The sequence below is a fragment of the Pteronotus mesoamericanus genome, unplaced genomic scaffold (genome assembly GCF_021234165.1).
Source record: "Pteronotus mesoamericanus isolate MK-2021 breed Mesoamerican mustached bat unplaced genomic scaffold, CSHL_Meso_final scaffold_165, whole genome shotgun sequence".
Classification (NCBI taxonomy): domain Eukaryota; kingdom Metazoa; phylum Chordata; class Mammalia; order Chiroptera; family Mormoopidae; genus Pteronotus; species Pteronotus mesoamericanus.
The window spans coordinates 9,544,805-9,559,045 of NW_026555307.1; the positions used below are offsets into that span (position 1 = coordinate 9,544,805).

The 14,241-nt window shown below is 50.5% G+C and overlaps 1 protein-coding gene across 1 annotated transcript in view; it reads left to right on the forward strand.

Moving 5' to 3' along the window:
- Window positions 1–12,390, forward strand: part of CATSPERG (cation channel sperm associated auxiliary subunit gamma) — a 40,519-nt gene extending 28,129 nt beyond the window's left edge. Inside the window, exons 11-30 of the mRNA XM_054588813.1 lie at window positions 509–568; window positions 788–907; window positions 1,435–1,485; window positions 1,582–1,711; window positions 2,219–2,330; window positions 3,343–3,501; window positions 3,586–3,701; window positions 4,467–4,680; window positions 5,107–5,169; window positions 5,280–5,478; window positions 5,572–5,690; window positions 5,830–5,910; window positions 6,001–6,057; window positions 9,702–9,858; window positions 10,067–10,130; window positions 10,247–10,342; window positions 10,603–10,689; window positions 11,758–11,850; window positions 11,940–12,039; window positions 12,124–12,390. Coding sequence (XP_054444788.1) covers window positions 509–568; window positions 788–907; window positions 1,435–1,485; window positions 1,582–1,711; window positions 2,219–2,330; window positions 3,343–3,501; window positions 3,586–3,701; window positions 4,467–4,680; window positions 5,107–5,169; window positions 5,280–5,478; window positions 5,572–5,690; window positions 5,830–5,910; window positions 6,001–6,057; window positions 9,702–9,858; window positions 10,067–10,130; window positions 10,247–10,342; window positions 10,603–10,689; window positions 11,758–11,850; window positions 11,940–12,039; window positions 12,124–12,390 — 2,345 coding nt within the window. The remainder of the gene's footprint in view (window positions 1–508; window positions 569–787; window positions 908–1,434; window positions 1,486–1,581; window positions 1,712–2,218; window positions 2,331–3,342; window positions 3,502–3,585; window positions 3,702–4,466; window positions 4,681–5,106; window positions 5,170–5,279; window positions 5,479–5,571; window positions 5,691–5,829; window positions 5,911–6,000; window positions 6,058–9,701; window positions 9,859–10,066; window positions 10,131–10,246; window positions 10,343–10,602; window positions 10,690–11,757; window positions 11,851–11,939; window positions 12,040–12,123) is intronic.
- Window positions 12,391–14,241: the final 1,851 nt, after the last annotated feature.

Consider the following 14,241-nt stretch of genomic DNA (forward strand, 5'->3'; position numbering starts at 1 on the left):
ATGATACTATTAGTACCTGTCTCACTGTGTTGGTATAAAGATTAAATAAGTTGGCATCTGTAAAGGTCTTAGAACAATGATAGGGACATGCGTGCTAGAAAAGGGTTAATTATTATGAGCCCTGTGATTTAGCTTCATTTTTAGGGAGCTGCTCCTCCTCAGAGGTTTAGGATGGCTCCCAGGAGCTCAAGGGTCATCTTTCACCAGCTTGAATGATCCCATGAGAATAAGAACAGCCTCTTCCCTATTAGCACTAGAATGAATCCCAGGTGCACTCTGATTGGCTGATTCTAGGTCATGTTCCTGGGCCTGAGATAATTTCTGTGACCAGAGAGAGAAAGACATACTCTGATAGGACGTGTGTGACTGAAAGGCCAGACCGTGAGACCCGTCCCCTGGAATCTGCAGGCTTAAGGAGGGGGGTGGGGCACAGGCATTCCACTACTGTGGGGTGCCTGTTGGGCTGGGAATGGGAAGGGCCTGAGCATGGACCTGCCCTTCTCTGCAGATGGCCATGTGTCCTTCAAGATGCTGCCCAGGAAACAGTCTGTGTGTGAAAGGATACAAGGTACCCATCTGCCAGATGGACCTGCGATAAGTATATGTGGGGATCTAGGGTATGGGAGAGTAGGGAAGGGTGGGAAAGGTCATGGGAAAGGACAGGCAATGTCTTGGGGAGAGGTGCAGAGTTACAGAGGTGGGATGGGGGTGGCAATCACAGAAAGGAATGAGGTGATGTAGAGGGGCTGGATCAGGGGCTGCTGTGGAACTCCCCCTTCCCGTCCAGTTGTCGTCTGCTCCGTAACCTGGGCCGTATACATTGAGGGTGGCTACAATCTACTGCTGCTAGTGGAGACTGAAGACAATGGTGCCAGGAAGAATTTCCTGGTGGTCAGCTACAACCTGGGTAATTGGGGCACTACAGGTGGGGAAGTTGAGTACACAGCAGACAATGGGAGGAGATACTGCTCATGCCATTCCTGGATAAGGGGTAGTGGTGGAGAACAGGCTTGGTGGGCTGGAGAAACTGAGAGGAAGTCAATGTGACTGGAACAGAGCGGAAAAGAGAAGGGGGGGATTAAAGAGGTGAGGAAAAACCAGATCTGGAAGGGCCTATGGCTCACAATCAGGAGATTTGTTTTTACTCTACTGGAACTGAGAATAGGGCTGCCATGTGCAGTTATATAGGCTGTGCACTGCGCTCCCCAGCCAAGGAGCCAGAGAAGGCAAGTTCTGTGCCCTAACAGGACTGTATCATCTCAGATGCAGTACCTTTTTATAATTCACATAAAGAAACAATAAGAGCCACAAGGCCCAAATGGGAAGCCCTTGGAGGGCTTTTGGGAAGGATTGGGAAGCTGGTGACTTGCCCAGTTTCAGGTACTTGAGAGCTTGAGGCCTCAGGAGATTCTGTTGTGTTCTCTTCACCTGAAGTCACTGATTCCCTGGAAGTTGTCTACACCATCCCGAAATTCATTCCTGATGGTAGGAGGAGCAGGCAGAGGGGACCTCAAAGGTGGGTCGGGGCCAGGACAGGACCACACCTCACTGCTGTGTCCACTCTGCTTCTGCCTTGGCCAGCACGAGGCCTGGAGTTCCTGATGATCCTAGGGACAGAATCGTATACCAGCTTCCCAATGGTGCCCAAGGGCATGTCCTACAACCCATTTAACAGCCTGATGTTCATCTGGGGAAACTTTCTCCTGCAGAGGTAGGAAGTTGTGTGTATTCTGCTTCCCCAGCGCCATCAGGGTGGGGGCCCTTTCTGAAGTCACCAAGTTTCCAGTTTGCCCACGTCCAGGAGTTATGAGGACTATGATGGGGAAAACACAGGCTGGGTTGGTGAGGATTAGGATGGGGGACACTATGGGAATCTGATGTGAGGTCCCAACCTATGTGGGCAATAGACAGCACTGTCTGGGGAAGTTTAGGGCACTTTCACTCCTCAGGAAAGTAGGGGCCCCTGAGCCAACTCCATGGGCTATTGTCAAAGTGCCAGGTTGGCGAATGCTCCTGTTGACAGATGGGCAGGTCACCCAGAGGGTTTGGAGTCAGGGGCAGAAAAAAGTTAGTGTCCCAGCCTTCCTTTGCATGTTCTCACAAGGCTAGTGGAAAAGTGAGAAAACTCCTGTCTCATGTTCAGCCCAGAGTTGGGGGAAGCAGATATCCTCCAGGGGCCTTGCCTGGGAGACCCTAGCTTCCATCTCTACCCCTGCAGCTATGACAATGAAAACTTCATCTACCTGGCAGACTTCCCCAAGGAGCTGTCCATCAAGTATCTGGTCAACTCGTTCCATGGGGACATAGCTGTTGTCACAGAGACGGAGGAGGTGGGCTGCCCTGCCCGTCTCCCCACTTTGTCTCTGCCTATGCCAAACCCTGGAGATTTCCCTTCTTCTCCTGTCCGGGTAAAGAGGCCAAACAGAAGCTGGTGTACCTTGTAAACAACCCTTGGGGACTGTGGAGAAGGGCAGCAGAAGCTGCCTTTATAGCAGAGAACCCTGGAACTCAAAGAGGCTAAGTGTCTTCTAGAGTCCCTCAGCAGAGAGAAACACCTGTGCTCAGAGTTTTATGCTCTGATTTCCAGGGCAGGGGGTGGGGGGCACTTTGGTTTCATCATGCAGGTGTTCCTTTCATAAACAGGGGGCACTTCCTGGATGACCCAGTGCTGGGAACACAGTGGCCCTCCCAGGGTGACAGGTCTGTTGGGAGGGCAGATTCATTCCCAGACAGTGACGGTTGAGAGTAGTCAGTCTGCAGCAGGGAAATCAGTACCCGTGGATGTTCAGAGAAGGGGCCTGACCCAATCTGGGTGTTTATATGTCAGGAAGGGCCTCACAGAGGAGGCCACATAGGGAGGGGGCATCCTGGAGGCTGGAGGGGATCCTCCAGGCTGAGGCTACGGAGGCGGTGAGGTCTACAGTCAAATGTGCTGGGGAAGTGGTGGGCATCAGTGCAGAGATGGGAAACTAATGAGGCCAAGGGAATGGTGAGATCCTTGAAGGTGCAAAGAGTGAGAAGGAATAAAGCTTGACCCTAGGGACCCCAGTCATTAGGGGGTGTATGTATTAGGAATGCTTATCTTGCAAGTAATAGAAACACAAGCAGATTGAAACACTGAAGAACTTTATCATGGCAAATGGGGGCTGGAAGCAGAGGTGGTAGGTTCTGGGAAGCAGAGACTTGGCACTACAGAGAAAAGGGATATAAGCTCATCCGTCCCAGCTGGAGGTGAGCACCCAAGCCTCAACCCTCAAGGAATGGGACCATCACAGTCTGCAGAGGAGGAGAGGGGTCAGAGGTCTCCATGGCCCTCACATGCACCTGGCTGTTGCCCCCTAGATCTGGTACCTCCTGGAGGGCAGCTATCGGGTGTACAAGCTGTTCCCCTCCGAGGGCTGGGAGGTGTATGTCAGCCTACAAGTGATGCATCAGTCCTCTCTCTACGCTCCCAGTGAGACCATGGTCACCCTCTTCTATGAAGACAGCAGTTTGTACCAGGTGCCAGGCAGGGGCTGTGGGGAGACATGAGGGAGTGGTAGGGTAGCTTACACCAGCTCACCTGGCTCTGCTTTCCCACTGCAGCTGGTGTACCTTGTAAACAACCATCATCAGGGCCAGCTCGTCAAGAGGCTTGTGCCTGTGGAACAACTCCTCATGTACCAACAGCTCAGCAGCCGATACCTCTTGCCACGGCAAAGGTGAGAAGATAGTGGATGAACTACAGCAGTAGTCAGAGAGTCATAAGCACTTCCCTCACAAAGCTCCCATTCTGGAGGTGGTGGGAGGGAGATCAAGCCATCCCTAACTGATGACCTCAGGGCTATGATGGAGGAGGCCACGGCCAATGGAAGCTCGAAGGAGGGGCCTAGCCTGGTCTGGGGAGAGGGAGCAGCAAGGAGGGCTTCAAGGAGGAAGATGTTAATGACAGTGACCTTAAGAGTGAGGAAGCATTGGCCAGGTACTAAGACAGAGAAAGGTGTTCCAGACAGGAGAGCCAATTGTGCAAAGGCACTGAGGAAGGAAGGAGATTGGGTGTTTGAGAACTGAGAGAAAGCACAGTAGTGGTGGCAGGGCAGGCAAGGTCAGCCAATGGTCATAGGGAGGAACTTGCGCTTCATCTTGAGGGCCCTGGGGAGCCAAGATGGGATTAAGGGGAGGGACTATCTGGTCAGATTTTACCGTGTTTAATAATAATCTTTCTGGTCACCTACAGAAGAGCCCAGGGAGTTGGGGTGAAGGAAGGGGGAGGTGGAAGGACTGTTAGGAAGGGGGAGGAGAGGCTAGGATGAGGTCCAAAACAGGTCTGAGGGACCCAGGGACATCCAGGCGAATGTGTCCTGGGGCACCCGGGGCACCACAGGCTGAGGCTGAGGAGGAAGGTCAGGGTAGGATTACATTTGGGGAGGCTCCTGGGGCACAGGACTGGGAAAAGTAGGCCGCCAATCCCCACTACCACCGCCCAGGAGTCACTCGAAGCTCTCCTTCACCAACTTCTGCCCCTTCACGGTGATGCGCCTGAGAGACCTGCCCAACCCGCAGATCTACACGCGCCAGGAGCGCTACAGGGCGAAGCCGCCGCGCGTCTTGGAGCCCTCCGGCTTCCACACCAAGAACTCGCTAGCTGTCTATCAGGGCCTCGTCTACTACCTGCTCTGGTTGCAGTCCAAGTACGACAAGGTGGGCGCCAGGTATCAGGGGATGTCCCAGTCCGGGGCTTTTCTGCGACGGGACTGCGGAGGCACAAAAAGCTGGCTAGGCCCGGGGGTGGGGGGGCGGGGGGGGGCGGGGGGGCGAGGGCGGGGGGCGGGGCTGGAAAAACCACTGTGGAGGGGAACACAGCGGCGCCGCCTAGAGGCTAAGGCCAATCTGGGACTGGCGTAAGGACTTCAGCAGGGCTGTGGGAGACAGCAGGACGGGCCAGGGTATGATCTTTCGCTTTGGTTTAGGGGCTGGGACTGAGGGACTAAGGCCGGGAAGGGGTCTGGTAATGTCGCCTGCCTACAGATGCGTTCTCCACCCTCTTGTCCCACTGCTCCCCCCCCCCCCCCCCATCGCTTTCGCCCCCGCCCCCGCTCCGTGTCACGCTGCTGGCGGTCTCTGCAGCCTTACGCAGACCCGGTGCACGACTCCACCTGGCGCTGGTGGAAGAACAAGAAACAGGACCAGGTGCATGGAGAGGGTTTCGAGGCGGGGGAAGGGCGACCCCGGACACCGCTGCGCGCCTTGCACCTTTCCTCACTCAGAGCACTGACTGGGCCCTGCCTCCCATGCCCCAGGACTACTACTACTACCTGGCGAGCACCTGGCAAAGTGCGGGTAATGTGCACATTGACATGGCCAACTACAAAAAGATCTACGACCTCAAGGCCGAGTACCAGCTACCCGAGCGCATCTTCCTGGATAAGGGCACCAGCTACCGCTTCTCCATCTTCCTGACCGCCCGGGGCCACTCGTTCAAGTCGAGGCCTGAGCCTGGTCTGTGGGCAGGGCCTGCGGTGGGGATGGGTGGGATCTGGGTACCATCCCAGGGGGCGGATCTGGCCCTAATGTCTCCAGTGCTTCGGGCAGGCAACATCTTCCAGCTCCAGAGCCAGGTGGACCTAGGCGTGGTGCTGTCCGACCCAGACTGCACTGAGGTGGTGGTGAAGCAGAAGGTCCTTATTAATCGCAACTCAGTGCTTTTCTGGGTAAGACCAGGTGGTGTGGAGGTGCAGGGGTAGATCTACCCGGGCAGTGGACCTGTTGGAAGTTGATGGTTTCTTGAACCATCCGTGGATCCTCGGGTATGCCTGCTGACCCCTCCTTCATTTTTGCTCCCACCCCTAGATTACGCTCAGTGATAAAAGTTTTTGCTTTGACCAGGGCATTAGTGGACATAATCTCATGAAGACCTCCATGCTGGTCAAGGTGCAGTCCAAACTTGGAGGGGAGGGAAGCAGGGTGAGGGGAAAGACTGGGCCTGTGGAACCCACCTGCATCACCTGCTCCTATCCATAGGTTGTGGGGTCGGCTGGGCACTGCTTCCAGAACACGGACCAGGGGACCCGCATGCAAGTATTGGACCTTGGGGTACTGGGCCCTGTGCTGGGAGGGAAAGGTTTGGGTGTAGTCTTCGTGTGCTCTCCTGGGAGCCCCACCCACTCACTCACTTCTTTTATCCATTCCTGTTTTCAGAAAGGGCTGCCTTTTCAGTGATATAGATTGCATCCAAGCTTGTGTGTTTCTTCTGATACTTTTCTGCAGGAGGAAGTGAAATATCCGTGACATGGGCTTCCTTTTCCAATTGGCACAAAGGCACCACGTGGGTCAGCTTGGCACTTTTCCCACATGCCATTCTTCATTTGCCCATTCACATGGGCTTTGTTCACTCCTGTGCATCCTTGGTTCTTTGCTTGCTTGCACGTGCAATATTCCCTTTGCACAGAGGCAGACACTGAGGCTCAGAGAGGTGCAAGCATCTACTCAGAATAACCCCGGGAGCTAATAAGTGGTAGAGGAGGGACCTAACCCAGAGGCCTTGTTCTCACCCATTTCCCTGCCCACTAATCTGCAGACAGACCCAGGTGCTCCTCCCTCCTGGCTTGGTGTGAGCCAGGGCAGTAAAAATGGGGGTTGTAACAGTCCCAACAGCTTGGATTACATAAAATAATCCAGGTCAAGTGAAGGGTAGAGTGACTCACTTCAGGCTACATAAGTGTTTTCTGCTGTGCTTAGTAATACGCATTATTTTCCTCTTTATTATAACCCCAGAAGGTCAAAGTTAACACCCCCATTTTGACCTGACAGATTCCTTCTGGGAATTCAATCTATAACACACAGCAAAAGGTAAAAAACAACCTAAACGAATAGAGGAGTGATTAAATAAATTATGGTGCGTCCATGCAATGGAAAACTATGTGGCTAGAAAGAAAGATCTCCATATACTAATGTGGAATGGTCTCCAAAGTGTATTTTATTCTTAAGAGAAAAAAGCAGGGTAAACAACATTGTATGCAAAATACCAGCATGAAAAAGATTCATTGAAAATATATATTCATGTTTGCTTTTATTTGCGTAAGGAAGAAACTTTGGGAAAATGGACAAAAAATACTCAGGGTGGTTCTCTACTTGGGATGAAGGAGAGGCAGGACAATTGGAGGATGGGAATAGAAGTGAAACTTTTCACTGCGTGTGCACACGAGTATGTATCTCCATATATCCATTTGTGACCATGTTATCCATCTAAAAATTAAGTTCTAAAGAAGCCAATGATTAAGAAAAACCAGACAGGGAAACAGAGATACTGAAGGTAGTCTGAGGTTCTCTTTCTTTGTATTCTCAGGCTGGGGCCTGCCAGGTTTCCAGTCCCTCTCTCCCCACCCCTTCATTACCAGATCAGGAGGTATGTGTATTTAGACAGCCTAGAGCTCCTCTCTGGCTTCCCATCCTGGAAAAAATAGAAACTGGAACTAATTGATAGACAGTAGGTTCTCAATTTGTAAGTATATTGGGTGAAGGAAGAAATGAGTTTACATGTAATAGGTGCTCAGTCAAATTCGGTTAGGTGAATAAAGGCTTGGAGTGTTCCGTAACAGGCCAACTCCAAAGATGGACCTCCAAGGGGAATGGGGCTTGGGCCAGGGTCAGGGGATAAACCAGGAGCAGGTTTCACTCCCTGTGCCCAAAGCTTATTCATTAATTCAACCAATATTTTTTGAGTGCCTGCTACATGCCAGCATTGTTTTAGGTGCTAGAATTTGAGCAGTGAACAAACTAGGCAAGTTCTGTCCTTGTGAAGCTGATATTCTAGTGAGCAGAGTGTATTCATTTCTAGGACTGCCATAACCCCCAAAGACTAAGAAGTTGACTCTCTCCCAGTTATGGAGGCCAGAAGTTTAAAATCAGGATTGGTCCACCTGCAGGTTCTCAAGGAAAATCTGTTACAGGCCTCTCTCCTGGGCTCTGGTGGTTGGTGACAATCCTTGAAATTTCTTAGCTTATAGATGCATCATTTGAGTCTCTGCCTTTATCTTTACAAGGCCTTCTCCCTGTGTGTGTGTCCAAATTTCCATCTTCTTATAAGGACATTAGTCATTGGATTAAGATCCAGCCTAATCCAGTATGACCTCATCTTAACTTGATTACACCTATAAAGACCCTAGTCCAATTAGGTCACGTTGGCAGGTACCATGGGATTAGGACTTCAATATATCTTTGGGATACATAATTCAACCCAGAACTGAGTGAGACAATAAGCAAGATAAATAAGATAGTGTGTGTTAAGAAGTGATGAGTGCTAGGGGGATAAAGGCAGGCAAGGGTCATGGGGTAGGTCAGCATTTGCCATTGGATGGTTCAGTGAAGGCCTGGTGGAGAAGGAAACATTTGAGCAAAGACTTGAGGGAGGGGAGGAAGTGAGCTATGTGGCTATGTGCTAAAAAGGCATTTCAGTGAGAGGGAACAGAGGATAGAAAGGTAGAAAGGGCTGGAAGCAGGAGTATGTTTCATCTGTTAGAGTAAGGGAACATGGATGGGCAAGTGCGGCTGGATCAGGGTGAGCAAGGAGGAACGTGGTGAGAAATGAGGTGAAAGTGGTGATCCTTTGTGATCGCCTGAGGCCTAGTGGGCAGTGGTGAGCAAGATCATACTAGGGGAGGGCTCTGAGCATAGGAGTGACTGGTGGTTCACAGGGTCCCTTTGGCTGCATGTGAGGAACATATGGGCAATGTTTGGCAGGGGAGACTAGGGAGGAAACAAGGTTAGGCAGGCAAGAGTGGAGCAAAGGAGTTGAGGGGTGAAGGAGAGAATGGCTCTATTTTGAAGTCTAGAGACACAGGCTATCCGAGTGGACTGGATGTAGGGGTGTGAGAAAGAGGTTTCCAGGATGAGGCCAAGGCTTTTAGCCTGAACATAGAGGGATGAGGTGCCATTAGCTGAGACGGGTTGTGGATACATTGAATTGGAGATGCCCATTAGACTCCCAGTGAGTGAGTGGCTGATAGGTATAATCTTTGGCCCAGGTCTAGCAAGAGAAGTGCTTAATCTATGGCTACCAACTCCTTTCCACGGTCACCATCAGGCCCAGACCAGATTCTGGATGCCCATCCATGTCTGAATGTCCTTTGACAAATGGGTCAGGGGTTGTTCATTCTGAAGACAATGTCATGGGTTCCCTGACCGCTTATCTTCCATCCCGACTGCACTTTGCTTATACATCTCATGCTCCTCCAGATCAATTGTTTGAAAATTCACGCTCAACCCCAGCCCTATAAAGTCTGACTAGGAGGTGGCGGCTGCATAGGTGTAGGTGTTATTGGTTTTGTATGCCTTTTTCTGCAGACAGCTGGAAGCTACCTGGCCCAGTTTGGGTCCCAGCTCTACCACTTAACACCTCTCTGGCTTTGGATAATAAATAAGGTGCTTGATCTCTCTGTGCCTCACTTTGCCATCTCTAAAATGGAAATATTAATAGTCCCTGCCATGCAAGGCTGTTTGGAGAGTCTAGTGAATTTGAAAATGTAAGGTGCTCAGAACATCAGTGCCTTGCACACAGTGAAAGCTACATAAGTAATTGCAGTTATTAAAGTCCTGTTTTAAGGAAAATAATGATCAGATTGCACCCTGACGAAGGTGAGCCTGGAAAGTAGTGATGGTGTCTGTGGGAGGAGGGGTGTCCTCCCCTTCTCATTTCCCAGGTGAGGCTTTTTCCTCCCACTCAGGGTAACCTGATGGTGCCAGTGCTTATCGGCTGCCCACCCGGCAAGCGCCTGGCCTTTGACATCACCTACACTCTGGCGTACAACCGCTTACAAAACAAACACTTCTTCGACTGCATTCAGGTGGATCCTGAGATGCCCTGCTTCCTCTTCCGTGACAGTGCGTGTCCAGTCCCCTTCTCTACATTGTTCATTGTCCTGTGCCCCACCACTTTGCCCTCCCTGCCATTCCTCCCTGACGGCTTACCTCCCTACCCACTCTCTACTCTTCCTCTGGGTCCCCCCTCTTTTCTCCCCTCACCATCCTCCACATCTCAAGCTAAGCTAATTTCTCCTCCTCCTGGCCTCACACTTCTCCCACCCCACAGTGTTCTACCCCTTCTTCTTGATCCAAGATTTGGTGACAGGAGACTCTGGTAGTTTTCAGGGCAGGTAAAGGCATGGCCAAGCCAGTGGCTGATGGGAGAGGGTAGGAGGGTAGGTGGGGTAGATGTGACACAGGACTGAAGACGCTGAGGCTGGTTTGTGTGCACCTCTGCTCCCGGCAGCTATGTTCTGAAGGTGGTGGGCGGCGGGCCTACCCTGGACACCATCAAAGAATACAGCGAGGAAGAGATTTACCGCTTCAACAGCCCTCTGGACAAGTAATTGGGCCTTCCTTCCCCTGCAGACCATTTCCTAGCCACAGACCTCCCACTCGCAGCAAGCCCCACCTACCTGGGTATCTCAGGCCCCACCCACAGCAAGGCTTCTAGGGGCCCACAAACTCTTGTCCTGCTAAAGGCTCCAGCCCCGACCTCCCACTGTTCCCACTGCTGGCCACCTTCTGCATCAGTCTGAGGCCGATGCCCTGGCCTCACTGAGGTTCTGAGTCCTCTACTGAGTTTACAGTGGTCCTCCACAGCTCTGACAGCCTCATCTGGACCACCAAGAACACAACAACCAAGGATTCAGCCTTCAGCATTCTGTCCCACCAGAGCTTGGGCATTGAGTAAGTGCACACCCTGGCCACTGGCCTCCTTATCACCTACCTGCCCACAAGCTGTTGGACCTGTCCATTCCTTCTGCTTATGTGAGACTGCTTGATCCTAAGCCATGCAGACCACCTTTGTGTTCCTCAAATGGGGCTGACATTGACATAAGGTAGACCCTCTACCTGCAGTGCTGGTCCCTCTTACTTTTTCTTCAGGTCTTAGTTCAGATGCCTCTTCATCTAGGACGATTTTTCTGACTGTTCCAGTTGGGAAAGTTGGCTCCTATCCTCCTGTGTTACCCCACCCCAGCCTTGACCCCTCTGCCTATTATCCCACCCCAGCCTTGACCCCTCTGCCTATGCCCCCATCCCAACACTGATCCCATTCCTGCCTCCTATGGGGTCTGTCTCCCTTATAAGTCTAGATTCTCAATAAACTCAACATAGTATTTGTGGAATGAGACAATGAACAAATTGATGAATTCATAGTAGGCATTACTGACATATGAATGGAGGTCTTAATGATGAATAAAAACAATGAAGGAACAGATTAGTACATAGCGGCTCAATTACTATTTTTGATTCATTGAAAAGAAGAAGATTATACCATGAGCAAATGACAAATGTGAGTGAATGAACAAAGTAACCAGTTTGCACCTACTCAGCATTCAACCTGTTTGTTGAATAAATGAATGAAGATGTAACTTTGTATGAGTAGGTGCTGAAGCTGTATTTGTGGGATAAAGGAATCAAAGCAGCAAGGAATAAATGGGGAGTTGGCACATAGCAGGGATATAATCTGTAATCTAGATGAATGGATAGTAATGGAGGAATTGACAGATGGATGTGAAAAAGCAGGAGGAAATGAATGAGCAAATGGCTCGGGGAGGAGTGGGGGGATGGTCTATCACTGGCTAGGCATTCAGAAGTCTTCTTAGATGAAAGAACAAAGGATTGAATCAGGGATGAAAGTATAAAGTGGTACTTAGTTGGTGCTCACCCAGTTTTGGGGATGGAGGGAGAAATCAGCAGTTGGCATGTGGCAGGCATGATTTGCTGCATAAGTGCCTGAACGTGGGCCCCCAGGTGGCTGTGTCTGGAGAACTCCCCATGCCATGACGCTGTTCCCCATAGCATCTACACCCCCGAATTCTTCTTCAAGGTGTTGGTGAGCAATAGGTAAGACAAACATATGGCCCAGGTGGGGTCAGGGGCTTCCTGTGGAGTGCATGACTCTTCCCTAATCCTGGACCCCTTCCCCCGACCAGAGGTGTGGACAAGAGCACATACTGTGATTACCAGCTCATCTTCCTGCTGCATATCCATGGGCTTCCACTCAGTGCCAAGAGGGCCTTCTTCATCCTCATGGTGAGTGGCTGCTCAAGAGCTGCCCTGTGGGGTGGAGGTGCTCTGCCAGGCTGCCCATCCATACCTGTTGTGCGGTGCTTGCAGGTGTCAGCCAGCGTGTTTCTCGGCCTAGTGATCCTCTACATCATCATCTGCCTCTTGCTGCCTCTTATGGTTAAGATCTGCAACATCCTTCGCTGGAAGATCAACAACATCATCACCTCAGAATCCTACTACACTTACAGCTCCTCTTCCAGAGACTTCAGCAGCACATCTGAGACCAAATCTAGTGTTGACTCCAAGGTCAGCTCCAACGCAGGAGAGAATAAGGCTGAACCTGATGAAACCATGAAGAAGAAATCACTGACCTGAGACTCCTACCTGCCCCATCCACCCTCATTCCTTACTTCCTGGGCCAACTTGGAAATAAAATATGTCGTCCATCCCAAGCCTTCTCTCTGTTTTGCTTGAATTTTCATTTCTCCTTCAGACCACACAGCCACATAGGTCATTAAAATACCCAAATCCTTCTGTGCCAGCAGGTTAATAGCAGCTTCTCCATGTGCCTGCCAACTCAACTTGTTCCCAGGGAGCTCCAACCTCCCTACAATCCAGTGAGGTCCCCCATGACCCAGGCCCATGGCTATGGCCTGAAGTCTGTTCTGATTGTCCAGTGCCAAGATTTAGTACCAGTCATTAAATATTTTTGGATGTCAACACCTAAATAATGTTGAGCTTAAGAAGGGGATTCTAGAGAGGTTAGGATCTTTATTTTAGTTGCAAGTAGCAAAAACTTCAAATAGTCCAAATGTAAATGATAATATATGGGTTTTGTCCAGATAAGCTTCAGGTATAATTTGATTCAGAAGTCTCCAATATCCATAGGATTCTCACTCCATTTCTCTATAGCTTTCCCTGCTCTGCCCTCTTCTGAGTGTGGTCTCTGACTTCAGGCCAGCCCTCCTCACATTATGATGCTACATGTCCATGCATCTTCTTGTCCAGAGGAAGAAAAGGCTGGAGTCTAACATTTCTAGTCTGTCAATCCTGTTAGTCACTCTGATTGGATGGGGTTGAGTCACAAGCTCATCGCTTTACCACTCACACTGCCAAGGGAATTTGACCTTGAGTGGTTTAAGCCAATCAGAGCCCACCCCTGGATCTAAGGGAGCCAGTGTTATTCTACTATCAGGCTCGCGCACGCATGTGTGTGTATAAGGGCAGTTCTTATAAGGACAATGTGCTATCAAAAATAAAAGGAATCTGAAAGGCAAAAAGCTAATGCACTTTAGTACTCCACTCCCTGTCCATCCAGTGGGTCAACTCCAACTCCTCCCCAAAGTTCTCAAACTGACTATGGAAGTCCTCTGACCACCCCCTCTACTGCTCCACTCTAGAAGTAGAGGTCCAGGGGACATACACTCTGAAGAGACCCTAGGGAGACAGCCAGACCATCTTGTCCATGATGAGACGGCTCCAGGGAAGACAAGGTCCCTGAGGTCATGTTATTGAGCTTGAGAATTATCAGAGGGTATGCAGAGCTGAGAAACTGAAGGATGTGGTCAAATATTGCAAAGATGCCCCTCATTGCCCTGGAGAAAATGTCTCAGAACTGGAGGCAGAGATCCCATGGAGGCAATAGACCAGGAACCTGGGCAGAAGAGGATGGTGCTGGACCACAGACTGGGTGAGGAAGGAGAGGAGAGGGCAGGTGGGAGAGATGCTCAGGAGGCCTAATGAACATGCTGTGGGGATGGTGGGCCATGTAAGGAATGGGAGCAGGGGAGAATTTAGGTAAATGCCCAGGAATCTGCCCTGGGTCTTTGGGGACAAAGAGGCTTTGAGAAGAGGACCAGGGAGAAAGAGCATGTTTAGAAAAGACATTGAAACCAGCTTGGATCATGGTGGGTGCAAGGGTCTGAGAGACTTCTAAAGGCTATCCAGGAGGCTTCAAAAACCTCAAGTCTGGGGCTCAGGAGGGAAATCAGCAATGGTCAAGCAGTATGGAACAATAGCAGTACAGACTCATCTATCAAACAAAAATAAATGCATTGCTGTCATTGTGGATCATGTGGTGAAATAATATTCCATTTTGTTCTGTCCTAGTTTGTTCAGGCTGCTATAACAGAATACCATAGATTTGGTGGCTTACAAACAACAGGAATTTATTTCTCATAGTTTTGGAAGCAGGGAAGTCTAAGATCAAGGTGCTGGCAGATTTTG